The sequence below is a fragment of the Hoplias malabaricus genome, chromosome 4 (genome assembly GCF_029633855.1).
Source record: "Hoplias malabaricus isolate fHopMal1 chromosome 4, fHopMal1.hap1, whole genome shotgun sequence".
NCBI classification, from domain to species: domain Eukaryota; kingdom Metazoa; phylum Chordata; class Actinopteri; order Characiformes; family Erythrinidae; genus Hoplias; species Hoplias malabaricus.
In genome coordinates this window covers 70,525,934-70,544,406 of record NC_089803.1, presented here as the reverse complement: position 1 = coordinate 70,544,406, position 18,473 = coordinate 70,525,934, and the positions used below count along the sequence as shown (strand labels likewise).

The window sequence follows — 18,473 nt, the reverse complement described above, 5'->3', positions numbered from 1 at the left end:
TAAAATTCTTAATTAAAAGTCTGCCTTGCTGTGACATGGTGAATCTTCTCACATGCCGTGGCTACGTCTGCTTTCGGAGGGATATAAACAGATGGTGATCACATGACTGAACTCCATGGGCTGATAATATGGTCATAGGCTAACGGCTAGTAGCTCAGGATCCCGACAGCACATGACAATCTACTGTGATATGTACTGGGTTACACCAGAAGTTATTGACATACAATGAGCCCCCACCTTTGCCATACGCTTTAGTGTCTCTGTCATCCCTCACTAGCAGATCCACGTTAGCATCCGGTACGAGGTGGGTTAGCCATGTCTCCTTAAAGATGAATAAGCGGCTCTCACGATAAATCCACTGACTTTTCAGTGCGGACAACTCGTCGATCTTATTCGGCAGCAAGTTTACATTTCCCATGATTACAGAGGGAATCGCTGGTTTGTAACGCCTTCGGTTATCCACTAGTCTAGCCTTACGCTTAGCCCAGGCCTTACAGACCCTGGGTCTCCTCCTCAGCTCTACTGGGATAGAGTTTTGTATCCATCCTCTCTTGAATAAGTGAGCAAACTGTCTCTTGTTTGCATTAAAAAGTTCAAAATGTCCATGGGATATGTTTAAAACTCAGTGTCAACTGGAAAGGCAGCCATCTCACATGGCACCAACTAGAGGACCCTACTTAAAAGAGCTGGAGTTATGACCCTTGGTCTGCAGACTGCGGCAGCTCGTAAAATGACGCCGTGGTCTTTTGAAGAGGTTCAAACACTCCTTGGATCGGTGGCCGACGAAAGAATCCAGCGAGAGCTGGACGCTGCAACAAGGAAGGAACAAACTCTACTGATCTGTCTGAACTGATGACGGAGCTGTGTTCAGTCCCAAACAACAACAACACGCCGATACACCATGAGTAAACACCGCTTAACGTTACCACCGCCGTTGTCGTGGTTTCCAAAGCCTGCTTTTCCAATTACAGTGTTGCAACGTCACCTGCTACATTTCTGGGGGGGAGCTGTGGTACCATGAGTAGGTACCATGCAGTAGAAAATTAGCATAAAGCCTTAATCCACTGTTTACAGCAGGTTCAGATCGTAGTGATATTCACTTAGAAAGCATTCCGAATTTTTTTTATTCCCATAAACTTACACTGCGCTGCACAAGGCGCTCACAAACTGAGACTGTGAGAGGGTTTCAATCAATGCACACTTCTCTCGTTCATCACACAACTCTCAGTTTTTTATAGATTGGTTTTCTGTCTCAATAAAGTAATGGTATGGCTCTTATTTACGTTATGTCTTGCTCTGGGACTGAGAGAGAGAAAGTGAGGGGCTTCCTGTCCTCTCAAGAAACTGAACCTAAACATTCTGTTCTCAGGAGTGTGATGCACACACTTAGTAACACGTGCATATGGACAATACAGTACGCTTCAACAGCAGAACTGATTTGGAACCTAAATAATCTTCTCACACTCCATTAGAGAGTCCTCACACTCGCCTTAGCAGCAGATACTGTGTCCTTTAGGTCTTGTTTTGTGTCTGTGTCGTTATCTGGTGCTATATTGCAGGATTAGAAACTGAAAATCAAACACACACACACACACACTTGAAATAAAAGTTACGCCCCGAAGAAACCCGAAGGTGAGCTGCTAGAAAACTGGTCTCTTTCACTCAGGAAGATAATCCTAGCTGCAACTTTCAAGGCCATAAAGAGTGTCTTAAAACACACAGGAAGCATTATATTGTGGCAATTCGTCATCGGACCTGGACTCCTTGCTCACAGACATTCCACAGATGTCACATTTATTGCCCAAGGTCACTCTGACAGCGCTGTGGGAGAGCCGGAAAATAGATGCTACAAGTACAGAGTGCAGTGTTGAAACTGTGGGAGACACTGATAAGAGACGGTCTGGAGACATAAGCAAATGAAGTCAAATTAAAGACAAACCTCGTACAGGAAACTCTTGGCTCAAAATGAGGCACAGCTGGTAACTGCCTGGTCACCGCCCACAGGAACATGGACTATGCCTTTAACTGCGCGTATTTTAGGGGGTTGTAATAATTATATTACTGAGGATAGTGACCGTTATCAAATTAAAGCACACTGAAAAAACCTCCACAATTCATAACTCGACTTGAGCCTCTGTGGAGCTCTCAATGTGATTTACACATTTAGATTCTGGGAATATGATGACAGAAGTGAAGCAGTACATCATGTTGTTTTATAATTTTAAAACTTTAGTAAATCTTACAGTATCATCATCTCTGCGTCATCATCAACTCTGAGCCAAATCATTTTTCTGAAGCAACAAAGAGTTCTTGCCTTTGCTCCTCAGTTAAATTTAGGTGTTAAAGTAGTTAAAGTAGGTGTCGCAGTCACACAGCTCCAGGGGCCTGGAGGTTGTGGGTTCGAGTCCTGCTCCGGGTGACTGTCTGTGAGGAGTGTGGTGTGTTCTCTCTGTGTCTGCGTGGGTTTTCTCCGGGTGACTGTCTGTGAGGAGTTGGTGTGTTCTCTCTGTGTCTGCGTGGGTTTCCTCCAGGTGATTGTCTGTGAGGAGTGTGGTGTGTTCTCCCTGTGTCTGCGTGGGTTTCCTCCAGGTGATTGTCTGTGAGGAGTGTGGTGTGTTCTCCCTATGTCTGCGTGGGTTTCCTCCAGGTGATTGTCTGTGAGGAGTGTGGTGTGTTCTCCTTGTGTCTGCGTGGGTTTCCTCCAGGTGATTGTCTGTGAGGAGTGTGGTGTGTTCTCCTTGTGTCTGCGTGGGTTTCCTCCAGGTGATTGTCTGTGAGGAGTGTGGTGTGTTCTCCCTGTGTCTGCGTGGGTTTTCTCCGGGTGACTGTCTGTGAGGAGTTGGTGTGTTCTCTCTGTGTCTGCGTGGGTTTTCTCCGGGTGACTGTCTGTGAGGAGTTGGTGTGTTCTCTCTGTGTCTGCGTGGGTTTCCTCCGGGTGATTGTCTGTGAGGAGTGTGGTGTGTTCTCCCTGTGTCTGCGTGGGTTTCCTCCAGGTGATTGTCTGTGAGGAGTGTGGTGTGTTCTCCCTGTGTCTGCGTGGGTTTCCTCCAGGTGATTGTCTGTGAGGAGTGTGGTGTGTTCTCCCTATGTCTGCGTGGGTTTCCTCCAGGTGATTGTCTGTGAGGAGTGTGGTGTGTTCTCCTTGTGTCTGCGTGGGTTTCCTCCAGGTGATTGTCTGTGAGGAGTGTGGTGTGGTCTCTCTGTGTCTGTGTGGGTTTCCTCCAGGTGATTGTCTGTGAGGAGTGTGGTGTGTTCTCCCTGTGTCTGCGTGGGTTTCCTCCAGGTGATTGTCTTTGAGGAGTGTGGTGTGTTCTCCTTGTGTCTGCGTGGGTTTCCTCCAGGTGATTGTCTGTGAGGAGTGTGGTGTGTTCTCCCTGTGTCTGCGTGGGTTTCCTCCAGGTGATTGTCTGTGAGGAGTGTGGTGTGTTCTCCCTGTGTCTGCATGGGTTTCCTCCAGGTGATTGTCTGTGAGGAGTGTGGTGTGTTCTCCCTGTGTCTGCGTGGGTTTCCTCCAGGTGATTGTCTGTGAGGAGTGTGGTGTGTTCTCTCTGTGTCTGTGTGGGTTTCCTCCGGGTGATTGTCTGTGAGGAGTGTGGTGTGTTCTCTCTGTGTCTGCGTGGGTTTCCTCCGGGTGATTGTCTGTGAGGAGTGTGCTGTGTTCTCCATGTGTCTGTGTGGGTTTCCTCCGGGTGATTGTCTGTGAGGAGTGTGGTGTGTTCTCCCTGTGTCTGCGTGGGTTTCCTCCAGGTGATTGTCTGTGAGGAGTGTGGTGTGTTCTCCCTGTGTCTGCGTGGGTTTCCTCCAGGTGATTGTCTGTGAGGAGTGTGGTGTGTTCTCCCTGTGTCTGCGTGGGTTTCCTCCAGGTGACTGTCTGTGAGGAGTGTGGTGTGTTCTCCTTGTGTCTGCGTGGGTTTCCTCCAGGTGATTGTCTGTGAGGAGTGTGGTGTGTTCTCTCTGTGTCTGTGTGGGTTTCCTCCAGGTGATTGTCTGTGAGGAGTGTGGTGTGTTCTCCCTGTGTCTGCGTGGGTTTCCTCCAGGTGATTGTCTGTGAGGAGTGTGGTGTGTTCTCCTTGTGTCTGCGTGGGTTTCCTCCAGGTGATTGTCTGTGAGGAGTGTGGTGTGTTCTCCTTGTGTCTGCGTGGGTTTCCTCCAGGTGATTGTCTGTGAGGAGTGTGGTGTGTTCTCCCTGTGTCTGCGTGGGTTTCCTCCAGGTGATTGTCTGTGAGGAGTGTGGTGTGTTCTCTCTGTGTCTGTGTGGGTTTCCTCCGGGTGATTGTCTGTGAGGAGTGTGGTGTGTTCTCCCTGTGTCTGCGTGGGTTTCCTCCGGGTGACTGTCTGTGAGGAGTGTGGTGTGTTTTCCCTGTGTCTGCGTGGGTTTCCTCCAGGTGATTGTCTGTGAGGAGTGTGGTGTGTTCTCCCTGTGTCTGCGTGGGTTTCCTCCGGGTGACTGTCTATGAGGAGTGTGGTGTGATCTCCCTGTGTCTGCGTGGGTTTCCTCCAGGTGATTGTCTGTGAGGAGTGTGGTGTGTTCTCCCTGGGTTATTATTGTTCATTCCCTGTGGGGGCAGTCATGGCCTAAATGTTAGAGAGGTGAGCTTGGTACTGAAAGGTCACTGGTTTATTGAAGGTTTAGGGAGCTCTCGTCTTCCAGAGTGAGGTCTGAATTGAGAACTGATTGCCACACGGCTTCATACCCCATTTACACAACTTTTACATGGATTTTACATCATCTACGAGAACTGAAATACATTCAGCTGTCGTAAAACACAAAGACAGGATCTGAAACATAGGATCTTCTAGAGCTGACCATGTTTGTCCCGCTGAACTAAATCTAGAAGTGAGGTGAGTTTACGGTGTGTGTGTGTGTGTGTGTGTGTCACCCTCCAAACTCTATTAAATGTTAAGAGAAGTGGTTTAATTGAAAAAGTTGTGACAAAACCAATAAGTTTTCCTTTTTCTTCCACCTTAAATGTTGCTGCAGTTGCATTCAGTTTAAGGTGGAAATGATTTTTGCCTCGTTATTAACACAGAACAGGAGCTTCAGCCATCAGGGCTACTTCACTGAAAAACACACTTTGTACTGTTGCTATAAAAAGTGGTGACATGCTGGTGGTGTGTTAGTGTGTGTTGTGCTGGTGTAGAGTGGATCAGACACAGCAGTGCTGCTGGAGTTTTTAAACCCCTCTTTCTCACAGAGTGGACAGAGAGTGGACACAGGGTTTAAAAACTCCAGCAGCACTGCTGTGTCTGATCCACTCTACACCAGCACAACACACACTAACACACCACCACCACGTCAGTGTCACTGCAGCACTGAGAATGATCCACCACCACATCACACCTACTCTGTGGGGGTCCTGAGCGCTGAGGAACAGGAGGAAAGGGCCCTAAGAAAGTATGCAGAAGCATTTATGTGTGTGTGTGTGTGTGTGTCTCAGGTGGTCTGTAAGTACCTGGAGGACCCTGTATTATTTGAGCGAGAGGAGCTGGGTCTGGTGAAGTTTGATATCCGCTACATGGTGCTGCTGAGGTCTGTTCATCCTCTGAGGCTCTACACATACCACGTCTTCTGGCTCCGCTTTGCCAACAGGTCAGTCTCTCTGCCACACACACACACACACACACACACACACACACACACACTTTTCCACCTCCTCTGCTTCCTATTTTGTGTTCTTCTGATATAAATTAGATTTTATTACGTTTTCTTTATCCAATTTTTTGTTTCTAAACAAATTGACCTGTAAATACATGGATTGTCTTGTACATGAATAAATATGTTTCTCTCTGTTTCTGATCCTTCAGGCCTTTCTCTCTGGACCATTTTGACGATTACCAGAAGCACTTCACGGTGATGAACTACGCTGAAGGGGTTCAGCTGAAACAGGCGAGTGCTTTAACACTGACATGTTCGTGAATTACGGCAGCGGGATCAGGCTCTGTGCCCTACACCCTGCGCTGAGAGGAGCGTACATCTGTCATGTGCAGAGAGAGGAGTGAGTCGCGGCCTCACCGTAGTCCAAACAAAGTTTAGCCTTCACGGTGTTCTAAGGCCCGTCTGTTTATACAGCACCTTTCACACACAGGGAACATTTTAAGTGTTTACAGGATCAAAAGAAGCAGTAAAAAGCAATTAATTAAGAATAAGAGTTAAAAATGTTTATAGAAATGAAATAATGTAATAAAAGAAAAGACGATTAAAATATAAAAGCATTAGGACATTCCCTGAGATCCAGCACCTCAGAAAGGCATGTCTTTTGTATGTTGTCTGAAATGAGTCGGCTCAGCTAGCGCAGCTCTCCCAAGAAATGGAGCCGGTGAGGTCACAAAACCCTGTCTCTAACGGGAATCGCGGCTTTGAAAACCACAACAATGGTGGCGGTAAATTTAGGCACTATTTACTCGAGTATTTGCGTGTTGTTGTTGTTGTTGCTGTTGTTGTTTTGGACTGAACACGGCTCGGCGCCTCAAAGGTTCTCAAAGGCCACTTTTTCTTGTCACATGTCCGGCTTTTGCTGGAGATTTTTATCGGACACCGACGCAAGTAGCGTTTGAAACTCTTCAAAACCCGTTAAAATGATGTTACGAGCTGCGACTGTGAGTCAGAAAAATAAAAATAAATCTGAGAGCTGCTGTAGGGCCGGGCAATTAATTGAAATCGAGATTCAGAACTTCTAATCGGCATAACCTTGTCTGTATCGATTTTATCAATTATTTCTATTCTGTTATGTCCCCACTGTGTGTTCATGTACTGTCCCTTTAAAACCACGCTACCAAGCTGTAGTCACGTGATTCTGCTCCCTATCTGCCACATGTAGGAGAATCTAAACACAGAGGCCGACCGAGCGACTCGAGCTCGTACCAAAGACAAACACAGCGTCTGTGGTTTGGACGTGTTGTGTTTTGACTTTAAGACGACGCTGAACAAAAAGAAGTCAAATGTAAACGCTGAGAAAAAACAGTTTCAGCCAAAGCTCAATCACACACCAAATATAAACAGTGCTCAGAAAACAAGAGAGGAACCAGCTCCCAGTGACATTTAGAGAAAAATTCCAGCACAAGCCTCGTCCCTGAACTGTGAGGGTCAAAAATACAAAAACAAAATAATCGTTCATTCATCGTAATCATGGTAAAATATACAATTAATCGTGATATTGATTTATCGCCCAGCACTAAGCTGCTGTAATTTAAGACATTTTACTAGCAGCGATTTGTGCTGGATTTGAATGAGCTCTGCATTTCATGGTGATTGACAGGTCTCTCCAGCCAATCAGAGCTCTGTAGGGTTCACACGATTTATTACCTACTTCTCGGTTGGAACCCGGCGTGGTAAATAAAGCAGCGATAGGGGAACCAGAGGCGATAGGGAAGGATTCTGAAAGAGAGTAGAGTGTATTTTCATTGAACGCACTGGAGAAATGTTATTAGTTTTAAAAGAACACAAGGTAATTTTTTTTACTGTAAAATCACAGTCTCAGGATATTGTGATGCTCCACTGAGGTGTTACAGGGGGAAAGAGCTTCTTGTTGCTACTCTGGGCTCAGCACAGCAGAAACTACACTATGTAACCTTTGGAGGAGGGTATTAAACACCCCCTTGATTCCAGGACAGTGCTATAAAAGTGAATTGCACTCTGCAGTTGTTGGAGGAGCCCAGGAGCAAAAATATCATGTTAAACTATTGTTTCTTTTAATGGACCCTTTTAGAAGAAGGAATACCTTTATTGATCCCTTTAGGGAAACTGCTTCCCTGCCTTTGTTATTGTGCCAATAACCTAAGTGCCACCAGAGAGGATGGCCGAGCTTCACTGTGAGTCTCAGTCCAGAGGAGAAACCCGAGGAATGCATTCACAGCAGTGTACAGTACCAGTCAAATGTTCGGTTACACCCACTCAGGGAGGGTTTCCTTTGTTGTGAACGTACAGCACCAGTCATAAGTTTGGACACAACTTTGGCCCCAGACCCAATTTCATTTAAACATACATTTTTTTTATTTAAAATTTGATATTGAATATTGTCAATTTTAAATGTACACAAATGCATAAATAACTGAAAAAACCCAGCAAAATAATGACATTTTATTTACATTTTTAGACGGAGCTCCATGGCGACCAGTGCTATTTTTAGAACATGCCCCACGGGCGACTCACATGGTCCTTGCAGGTGACCAGGTGTCCGCGGGCAATGTGCTGGCTACCTCTGCTTTAGACTCTTCACAGTAGCCCCCTGTTGCTTTGACGACAGCTTCACACACTCTCTCCGTTCTCTCAGTCGGCTTCATGAGGTCGTCACCTGGAACGGTTTTCAGTGAACCGTGGTCTCGTCGAGAGTTAATCTGTAGAACCGCTCTCTTCTGAATGTGTCTGAGACTGTAACTGGGGTTGTGCAGAGGTAGGGGCTGGTACACAGCTCTATACAGTGACTAGCTCTACTCCACCAATCACTGATGAGGAGATGTACCCAAACTTTTGACTGGTGTTGTATATAGGGCATTGTTTTACACACACTTCTTCTGTTAACCGTTACTAGCCCAAGTCTCAGACGTTCCCAATGTTGTTCTGTCACCTCATTCAACCGTACGTATTTTCTGTTACTCTCTGCCCTTTCACTTCTCACATTTTGGGAAAACTTCCCTAAATCTAAGTAAAGAACTTTATTGCGTAGCACTTTCTCTCCTCAAATGGTGCACAAAGGTCACGTATCCAAGCCCAGAATGTTTTGCATCATAATCACGCCATATTGACTACAGTGTTAGTTTGCGTTTTCCCATCACACATTTGACCCCTCCATGGTAGTGAACCGCAAACACACACTAGTGAGCAATGAGGCAATGAACACACACACACAACCGTAGCAGGGGGCTGCCAACCTCCTCGGTGCCCGGCGAGCAGTTTGGGGGTTCTGTGCCTTGCTCAAGTGCACTTCAGACGGTCCCAGGGGTTGAACCGGCGACCTTCTGGCTTCAAGCTCGCTTCTCTAACCTTAATAACTTAACTAACTTAATATTAGTGTTATTATTGCTTTAAAGGTTTCGTTATTTATGTGTATCATGGGTGGTCCACTGTACGCCAGAGTCCAAGGAGGAACAGGGCGTTCTTGACACACACAACCCTAAGAGATCACCAGAGACGGGGTTGGCTCGGTGAAGCGTTCGTTCGCGGATGAATGCCAAATGTCTGCGATCCTACGACTGCTGATCTATAAAACTGAATCTCAGACGTGTCGATTTGTTTGGCCAAGCCTTTGATTAGTTCTCGTGTGGAAGATTTTGTTGAGCAACAAAGAAACGAAGTAAAATAAAACGAACAAATAACAATTAACTCAAAAGTTCTATTTCATTCTATAATTTCAATAAAACTCCAACTCCAAAACCATACACACTCTAGACTCATTCTGTACGCAAGTCTTTTCGATGGACCTCTAGCTCCCTCCCAGGGGAGGAGCTCATGCTCTGACTGGATCCTGAGGGTTCGGCAGAGCCGCTGGTCGTTGGCCCTGAGGGCTCCAGGGTGGAGCCAAGTACTTGGAGCTCGCGCAGGAATCAGGACAAAGAGATTCAGTTAGTTAGCATCCTGATGAATTAATTCGCTTATAAAGAAAGGTGTCACATTGTGTTGTATTTCTTGTTCATGAAACGTATTCCTCTTGAGGATTTAGGAATCATATTTTGGTGTCAGTTTTATTGTCACATGAAGTCTCAGTGTTTGATTGTGATCTCCACTGCGTATTCATTCATTCATTCATTATCTGTAACCCTTATCCAATTCAGGGTCGCGGTGGGTCCAGAACCTACCTGGAATCATTGGGCGCAAGGCAGGAATACACCCTGGAGGGGGCGCCAATCCTTCACAGGGCAACACACACACACACACACTCACACCTACGGACACTTTTGAGTCAACAATCCACCTACCAACGTGTGTTTTTGGACTGTGGGAGGAAACCGGAGCACCCGGAGGAAACCCACGCAGACACAGGGAGAACACACCACACTCCTCACAGACAGTCACCCGGAGGAAACCCACGCAGACACAGGGAGAACACACCACACTCCTCACAGACAGTCACCCGGAGGAAACCCACGCAGACACAGGGAGAACACACCACACTCCTCACAGACCGTCACCCGGAGGAAACCCACGCAGACACAGGGAGAACACACCACACTCCTCACAGACCGTCACCCGGAGGAAACCCACGCAGACACAGGGAGAACACACCACACTCCTCACAGACAGTCTCACAATGAAGCCTTTTGATCGTCTCCACTCTTGTTGATTAGATCTTCTCCAGCTGTGAGGGGGCCATGTGTTACCTTTTGTGGTTTTGTGAGTCATTGTAATCACAAAGGTGCTGATTGCGGCAATCGTCTTTGATCTTTTAAAGCCCCCCAGACAGATGACTTGACTAAAAGGAGTCTGTTTTTAAGATGAAAGAGATCTTAACCAGCTTTGGTCTTGAGTCCACTACACTGGGCGATGATCTACTAACAGAGAGAACCCAGTCCATGTACCATCTCTCTAGATGTGTGTTTGGGTTCCACCGGTGGCAAGGTGTCCCCTTGTTTAAGAGCAAGGCTGCTCTGTTCCTCCAAGTTTAGGATTTCCTCAGAACCTGGGTTTAGGTGGATGCTTTAGGTATTATTTAATATACTCTTTAATCAGATCAATGTGCACTTATGTGCTCTGATAGAAAACCTAAAAAATAGCCAATTCCTTACAACTCACCCATGGAAATGCTGAATATTTTTGAATAAGGAAATATCCCGTGTTCAATGCATGTTTAAATTAATGTGGAAAACTGGAGCCCATCAACACACACACTGTGAAACAAGACCACTTAAGCCCAGTTTATACTTCTGTGTCAACCCTACACTCTAGCCTGACACACACCTCTCCAGGAATGTAACAACCCTTCGCGTCGACGCAGACCACAACGACTGTGACTGGTCATTAGTCAGACGGACATTGTTTATGTTGAACCAAATAAGTACAGAAACATGAACTCCTCTCCCTCACACACACAGACAGCAGCAAATTTATAGCGAGAGATGTCTTCAGACGTGGCGTGGGTGTCAGGGACGAATAAAAATGTTGAACAAAAGAAAAATACACAGGTTTCCGGGAAAAAAAATAAGTCCACAAGAAGAGATACCATGCAAGAAAAATGTGCCGGCTTTGTATTTGTTTCTTTCCTGGCACCTCATGTAAACACTGCTCAGTCCCAAACAACGACTTCCTCCCTAAAGAGTGCACTTTTAAAGATTTATAAAAATAATTCCACTGCATTGTGTGCTACAGAGTGTAGAGGAAGATGTTTGAGATTCAGCCCCTAGTGGTGTGGAGGAGTAACTGCAGAGCGACGCAGACACTACACAGAAGTGTAAACGCTCACGACGGCGTAGGCTCTGCGTCGAGTCAACGATGTAAACAGCGAGTAGCTCATTATCATTTAAAGGAACAGGCACTGAAAACGGGCGTTCCTAACAGAGCTGTTTAGACAGGGGGTCTGACAGAAGCAGGTCTTCACTGTGGAGAATGTTATGGCAATTGTCTAAGTGTCACCAGGAAGGAAGATCAATGCTCAAAGAATTCTTAGGCCCAAGGAGAAATCAGAGGAATAAAGACACGGAGTCAATAATCACTGGTTTATTTGAATATTTGATGCAGTGTACATAGGACCACAGTCACGTACACCCCACTGTCATGTGCCCCTTCGGCACGTTCACCAAGCATCGTGTGTACCGTTCGGTCGTTATTACATCACGTCTCATTGCACAAACTCAGACATTCCCTAAACTGGCATCATATGCTACGCATGTATCTGTTATCATCTACTTTACTATTGTCAGCAAAATGACCTTCAACTTATTTATTGGACTTCTCTATTCTATCCAGAGACCTAACTTCTCTAATCTAAACTCAGAAGTGCAATGTTCAGCACTTTCCCCCTCTCCAACAGTTTCTCCTGGGTCGTGCCCTGGGTCACAATGTAATAAGTCCTTTAAGGTCACAAGCACAATCTGTCCTATGTCTCTAATAGTTTATTGGTAATATTTAATGAAGAGTATTTAGTACAGTTACTTACTGAATATATTGGGTTCTCAGCATTACTCATTGCTGTTACTGTGCATTTTCCCATCACAGAGAAGAAGAATATATCCAGTTTAATGTTTGTTGATAGTCTTGAGAGCTTAACTCCTGTTTATTTTCCCATAGTCCTCCTCAAAGTTGATGGCTCTTATTACTCTTTGAAAGACTAACATTTTATTTCTGTCTGATTCTGACAGGTTCACTATGATGAGTTCGTTCCCATGTTTGAGAAGCAGTATCCTCAGTACCCATGGGAAAAAGTGGAGGTAAGTCTTCCTGTGTTCATGGCTTCATCCATATGTACATAACTTTAATAAAGAAGACGGAGATGAAGAGTTCGGTGGTGTTTGTAGCTCATCACCTAAAGGAACCCCTAATGACTCTCTAAAGACACAGAAGGTGTAAGTTTACTATCTGTTCCACGTTTCACTGTGATGAATGTGGAAATGTGACAATGTGGAAACCAGTGGATGTCTGAGCGCAGTTGATAAATCAGCTTCAGTGTGTGTGTGAACTCCAAGCTCTGCCTAACCAGTACTTCATTTAAATATAATTTGCATAAAGCACACCCTCATTTTGTGCAGAGGTTTCAGCAGTGAGTCAATGAAACGATGGGGTCAGAAGCTCATGAGCAGTCAGTGCTTTGCGCCCCCTGCTGACCAAATTGTGTGGAGCTAAACTGAGGGCAAGGGGTGAAGATAAACTTCACCCAAATCACACATTCACTCACACACACACACACACCTCCAAGCTACCTACCAACATGTGTTCTTGGACCGTGGGGCGAAACCCCAGAGAAAACCCACGCAGACACAGAGAGAACACACCACACTCCTCACAGACAGTCACCCGAAGGAAACCCACGCAGACACAGGGAGAACACACCACACTCCTCACAGACAGTCACCCGGAGGAAACCCACGCAGACACAGGGAGAACACACCACACTCCTCACAGACAGTCACCCGGAGGAAACCCACGCGGACACAGGGAGAACACACCACCTGGAACAGGACTCGAACCCACAACCTCCAGGTCCCTGGAGCTGTGTGACTGCAACACTACTTTAAGCACCACAATGCCGCCCTTAAAACATTTCAAATTCTTCCAAATATTTTACAAACACAGGTTTCAGGTTAAAAGGGAACAGGTTCAATTCTTTTTTTTTTTTTTTTTTTAAGCAGTTTAAGATACAGATATTAACCTGGTAAGGTCTAAATACACCTGGGTGATGAGACAATCGCCCCTCCTTTTTTTACATTCCATTTGCTGAGTTGGGTCCTATTACCTTCAAATGACCCACCCCCTCCATTCAAATATACAGCATTATCCCATGGATGCTACTACGTACTGATGTGTCGTTAGTTTAGGGCGTGAAATATGTGTAAGATACCATTAAATTCAAACTAAAAGCTTATGCATGTTTTTAAAAAGTGCTCTTATCTATGTTTCAGGGCCAATCTGTGCTTCCCATATACCCTTCAGTCCAGACATTTATCTTTGTTTATGCAGAGAGTTTGTCTTATATCACTTCATGAACTTTTTTAGACATTTGACTCTGTCACACAAGGAGTGTCTGTGATTCAACAGTTCTAGCTCTTCTTGTCTGTACGTGTCTGTGTGTCTGTCTGTGCCCCAGGGTGATATATTCAAGGCTTTTGCGGAGCTCTTTCAGGCTGCTTCATCTCGTCCGGCTCCATATGGAATCGGTGCGTATCCCTCCTCAAGAGCGATATACGCCATCGACCTGATGCTGAAGTGGGACCGGAACGAAGCAGGTAATTTTCTCCCTCGTTATCAGCTTGGTTTGTAGGTGCTGCATGAGGTCTGACTCCAGAGGAACCATATGTAAGTGGACACAGTCAATGAAAAATCCTGATAATCACAAGTAAACAAAAAGTTGCCTTACATTCTCAGAAAAGGGATGGTAGAGGTACATTATTGTCACTAAAGGTACAAACAGTGTAGCGTGTCTTTAAAGGTACAAACAGTGTAGCGTGTCTTTTAAAGGTACAAACAGTGTAGCGTGTCTTTAAAGGTACAAACAGTGTAGCGTGTCTTTTAAAGGTACAAACAGTGTAGCGTATCTTTAAAGGTACAAACAGTGTAGCGTGTCTTTAAAGGTACAAACAGTGTAGCGTGTCTTTAAAGGTACAAACAGTGTAGCGTGTCTTTAAAGGTACAAACAGTGTAGCGTGTCTTTAAAGGTACAAACAGTGTAGCGTGTCTTTAAAGGTACAAACAGTGTAGCGTGTCTTTAAAGGTACAAACAGTGTAGCGTATCTTTTAAAGGTACAAACAGTGTAGCGTATCTTTTAAAGGTACAAACAGTGTAGCGTATCTTTTAAAGGTACAAACAGTGTAGCGTATCTTTTAAAGGTACAAACAGTGTAGCGTATCTTTAAAGGTACAAACAGTGTAGCGTATCTTTAAAGGTACAAACAGTGTAGCGTGTCTTTAAAGGTACAAACAGTGTAGCGTGTCTTTAAAGGTACAAACAGTGTAGCGTGTCTTTAAAGGTACAAACAGTGTAGCGTATCTTTAAAGGTACAAACAGTGTAGCGTGTCTTTAAAGGTACAAACAGTGTAGCGTGTCTTTAAAGGTACAAACAGTGTAGCGTGTCTTTAAAGGTACAAACAGTGTAGCGTGTCTTTAAAGATACAAACAGTGTAGCGTGTCTTTAAAGGTACAAACAGTGTAGCGTATCTTTAAAGGTACAAACAGTGTAGCGTATCTTTAAAGGTACAAACAGTGTAGCGTATCTTTAAAGGTACAAACAGTGTGGCGTATCTTTAAAGGTACAAACAGTGTGGCGTATCTTTAAAGGTACAAACAGTGTGGCGTATCTTTAAAGGTACAAACAGTGTGGCGTATCTTTAAAGGTACAAACAGTGTGGCGTATCTTTAAAGGTACAAACAGTGTGGCGTATCTTTAAAGGTACAAACAGTGTGGCGTATCTTTAAAGGTACAAACAGTGTAGCGTATCTTTAAAGGTACAAACAGTGTAGCGTATCTTTAAAGGTACAGCAGTGGTGTTAGAGTCCAGTTGTGTTCCTAAAGGTTCATTACATTCTCTTCTCCAGAAGGAGAGGGGGGTCTCTGTAATCTTTCATTATACAACTGTGGAGAATAAAAGAACACAATAAAAGTCCTGGAGATGAAACGGAGCGAATAGAACCAACACAACTTCTACAAATTGTCCTAGAGTAAGGTACAAATATGTTCCCTAAGTAAAAGGTAGTGTGTATGAACCCTTGAGGGTACCACCACAGTGACAGTTTTTCTCACAGTGTAGGAATGAGAATGAACCTTTATTCTGTGGATTGTACAAACGCACCTCTCACTCTCAACTCTCAAATATTTCCCCAGGGTCCGTTTGTGGTAAGTAGTTTTATGAGGTCTCTTTTCTTCACCAAGATGCTCTAGATCCCATAAATTTGGAGTCATGCTCTGACCCTGCGTTACCCTCGTGATCTCCCCTGAGAGAGCAAGGCTGTAAACCCAAATTGTCTCCAAAACCCCTGCAGATATCAAGTCATAAATGCCACTGATTAAAGAACTGTTTCTGCTGAACCATTAACTCCCAGATACACACACAATCAATACAAAATATTCATGTATTTTCTTAGGAGAAATAGGAAACACAAAAAACAAATCAACAGGTGAACAGGGAAGTTCCATCACAACATATGGGTGCAATAATCTTAAACACATGCCTCACCAGATACTCCCGCGCAGACACAGGGAGAACACACCACACTCCTCACAGACAGTCACCCGGAGGAAACCCACACAGACACAGAGAGAACACACCACACTCCTCACAGACAGTCACCCGGAGGAAACCCACGCAGACACAGAGAGAACACACCACACTCCTCACAGACAGTCACCCGGAGGAAACCCACACAGACACAGAGAGAACACACCACACTCCTCACAGACAGTCACCCGGAGGAAACCCACACAGACACAGAGAGAACACACCACACTTCCAGAAGTCCCATACTTCTGGAAATATCCAAGGATATGTTGACATTTAGAAAACCCACCAGCAGCTGTTATCATATGCCCTTATTGTAACCAAGATAGTTGTATCAAGGTCCTGGAAAGGGACAGATTTCCCGTCTACTGCAGCATGGTCAACAGACGTTATCTGTTAACTCTTACACTTGGAGGAAATGAGACTAAATAATAGATATGTGCTGTTCAACAAAAATTTGGTGTTGGGAAACTCTAATAGGCGTCTTGCCTGTGACGTAGATGGTGGACAACAACTCTAGAAGCTGCACTTAATTTAATGTAAAATGAGGAAAAGGTGTGTTGTTTTTGGCTGCAATCATTCAATGTACAGTGGGACATCTGTGAACAAATGGCCCAAAGATCCCAAAATATCCAGAAAATGGACTAAATTTGTCCACTTTAAACGGGCACTTTGGAAAGGACCCTCCGCTCACTCCGTTATCTGTAGCTCATTTCACTGGCGCTTTTCCAACAATATGGGCATGTAAGGACACCAACGAAAGGTGTTCAAGAGCCTCTGTAACATGGAGGTAAACAGGGTGAGGACACTCACTTCGCCTGTTTTAGTTGGTGTTAGTTAACGTTAGCTTGACTCGCTAAACTCGGTGGCTCAGATTATACTCGGCTACGTAGCTGCATTACGGAGGTTTATAGTGTCGGATGAATTCGAGTTCGACTTCGATCACATTTACAAGAATAACGGTACCTCTAAATTTGAGTTTAGCTTATTGCTAGGCTATTGTCATGAATAATGTTGGTTATTTAGCTAGATACTGTCATAACAGTCAGTCATAACGGTGTTTTACCGCGGCGTTGTTCAGCTGTTGTCCACCAGTGACGTCACGGTCGCGTTCAAGAATTTCCGTAGAGAGCTCGGGTTTTTCCGTCAATTTAATAAAATTGTCAGTTTTAAAGCAAATTAAACTGCTATTTTCATTTTAATTCATACTTATATCTGTCAGTAACTACAATAATGTGGAATATTCATGGAGGTCCATTAAGTGGTGCTTAGCCTTTAAATAATGTTATGTCTTAGTAGGAAGTTCTATGGGGTGGGGAAGTTTTCATTGTTTTTCAACGTTAATTTTTATCATTTCTTCTTGTTGTGTGTGGAAAATTTGAAAAGAGACAATATATTTTTAAAGTGGTCAGACTGCATTTCTACCTGTTTAATAAACAAATATTAAAAAGTCCCACACCTTCCATTAAACAAATAGTGACCTCTGTCAGGTACAGTTTATAAATATTATATGCCTTTTTAGAAAAACAAGGCTTTTATCTATACGTCAAAGACATTTAAAGTTTCCCGAACTCCCTTCTCATTCCTGAGTGTTGTTTTTGCACATTCTCTCGGCGTGTCGTCATCTCTTCACCAGCACCTGGGTTTTTTATGAGTGGGGATGTCTCTGGCTGGGCTTAGAGACCCCTTTTAACTTTGCACATTTGTCAGATTTGTAGGTACATTTTAACCTGTAAGAGCCCATGAGGACACACCATTTAAAAGACCCCTGAAGTTTCCTACACAGCTTTATCCTTCACTTTTAAATCATGACATCCCTAAGTGACTTTTGCTGGACATTCTGGATGCAGTCGCATTTACAGAATGGTGGAGTTCTTGGTGCGTACAAAGAGACCATAGAAATGCTTATTTTAAAAGCACATTCCAACATTTTTAACCATTCAAATGCTTTAGTCACCTGTCCTATGTTACATTCTGATTTCATTTCAGGAATAAAATATTGAAATACGAGTTACAAAATTGTGATATTTTTGTGACACTGGGATTTTAACCCAAAAATAATTACAGAATACGGCAAGAAAAAAAAGTGTTCCAGATTGTTTTTTGGTCTGTTTTTAAATTTATAACATGTTCCTTTTAAAGATCAGATAAAGAGTTTATATATAAGGGTTTTTATTTATTATTATTTACCAGATTTAATCAGGAGCAAACACATTAGCGCTGATTTGTGAGGTGTGATGTAAATGAGGTGAAAACCAATCTGAATAAACTGTTGGTTAAGAAAGTGACTTTACGAGAATTGGAACCACGGATGATATCAAAAGTCTGGGCACCCTCAGCCTGCTCCAATCCACCTACCACCACACGTCCTACCCCCAGCACTTCAGGGTCATTGGGGAAACAAGCAACTGCTGATCTAACAGACAGAGCCTTTGTTGTAATACGCCCTCAAGAATGAACCCATAGATCAGTGAATAATAGTCGGATGAAATGACCATTTCATTCATTCTTTCATTATCTGTAACCCTTATCCAGTTCAGGGTCGCGGTGGGTCCAGAGCCTTCCTGGAATCATTGGGCGTAAGGCGGGAATACACCCTGGAGGGGGCTCCATTCCT

At 44.3% G+C, this 18,473-nt stretch overlaps 1 protein-coding gene across 1 annotated transcript in view; it reads left to right on the top strand.

Annotated features, from left to right (window-relative positions):
• The window catches only part of ttll12 (tubulin tyrosine ligase-like family, member 12), a 31,868-nt gene that overhangs the window by 12,386 nt on the left and 1,009 nt on the right, over nt 1–18,473 (top strand). The window contains exons 10-13 of the mRNA XM_066669458.1: nt 5,439–5,590; nt 5,806–5,887; nt 12,289–12,357; nt 13,731–13,869. Of these exons, the coding sequence (XP_066525555.1) occupies nt 5,439–5,590; nt 5,806–5,887; nt 12,289–12,357; nt 13,731–13,869 (442 nt within the window). The remainder of the gene's footprint in view (nt 1–5,438; nt 5,591–5,805; nt 5,888–12,288; nt 12,358–13,730; nt 13,870–18,473) is intronic.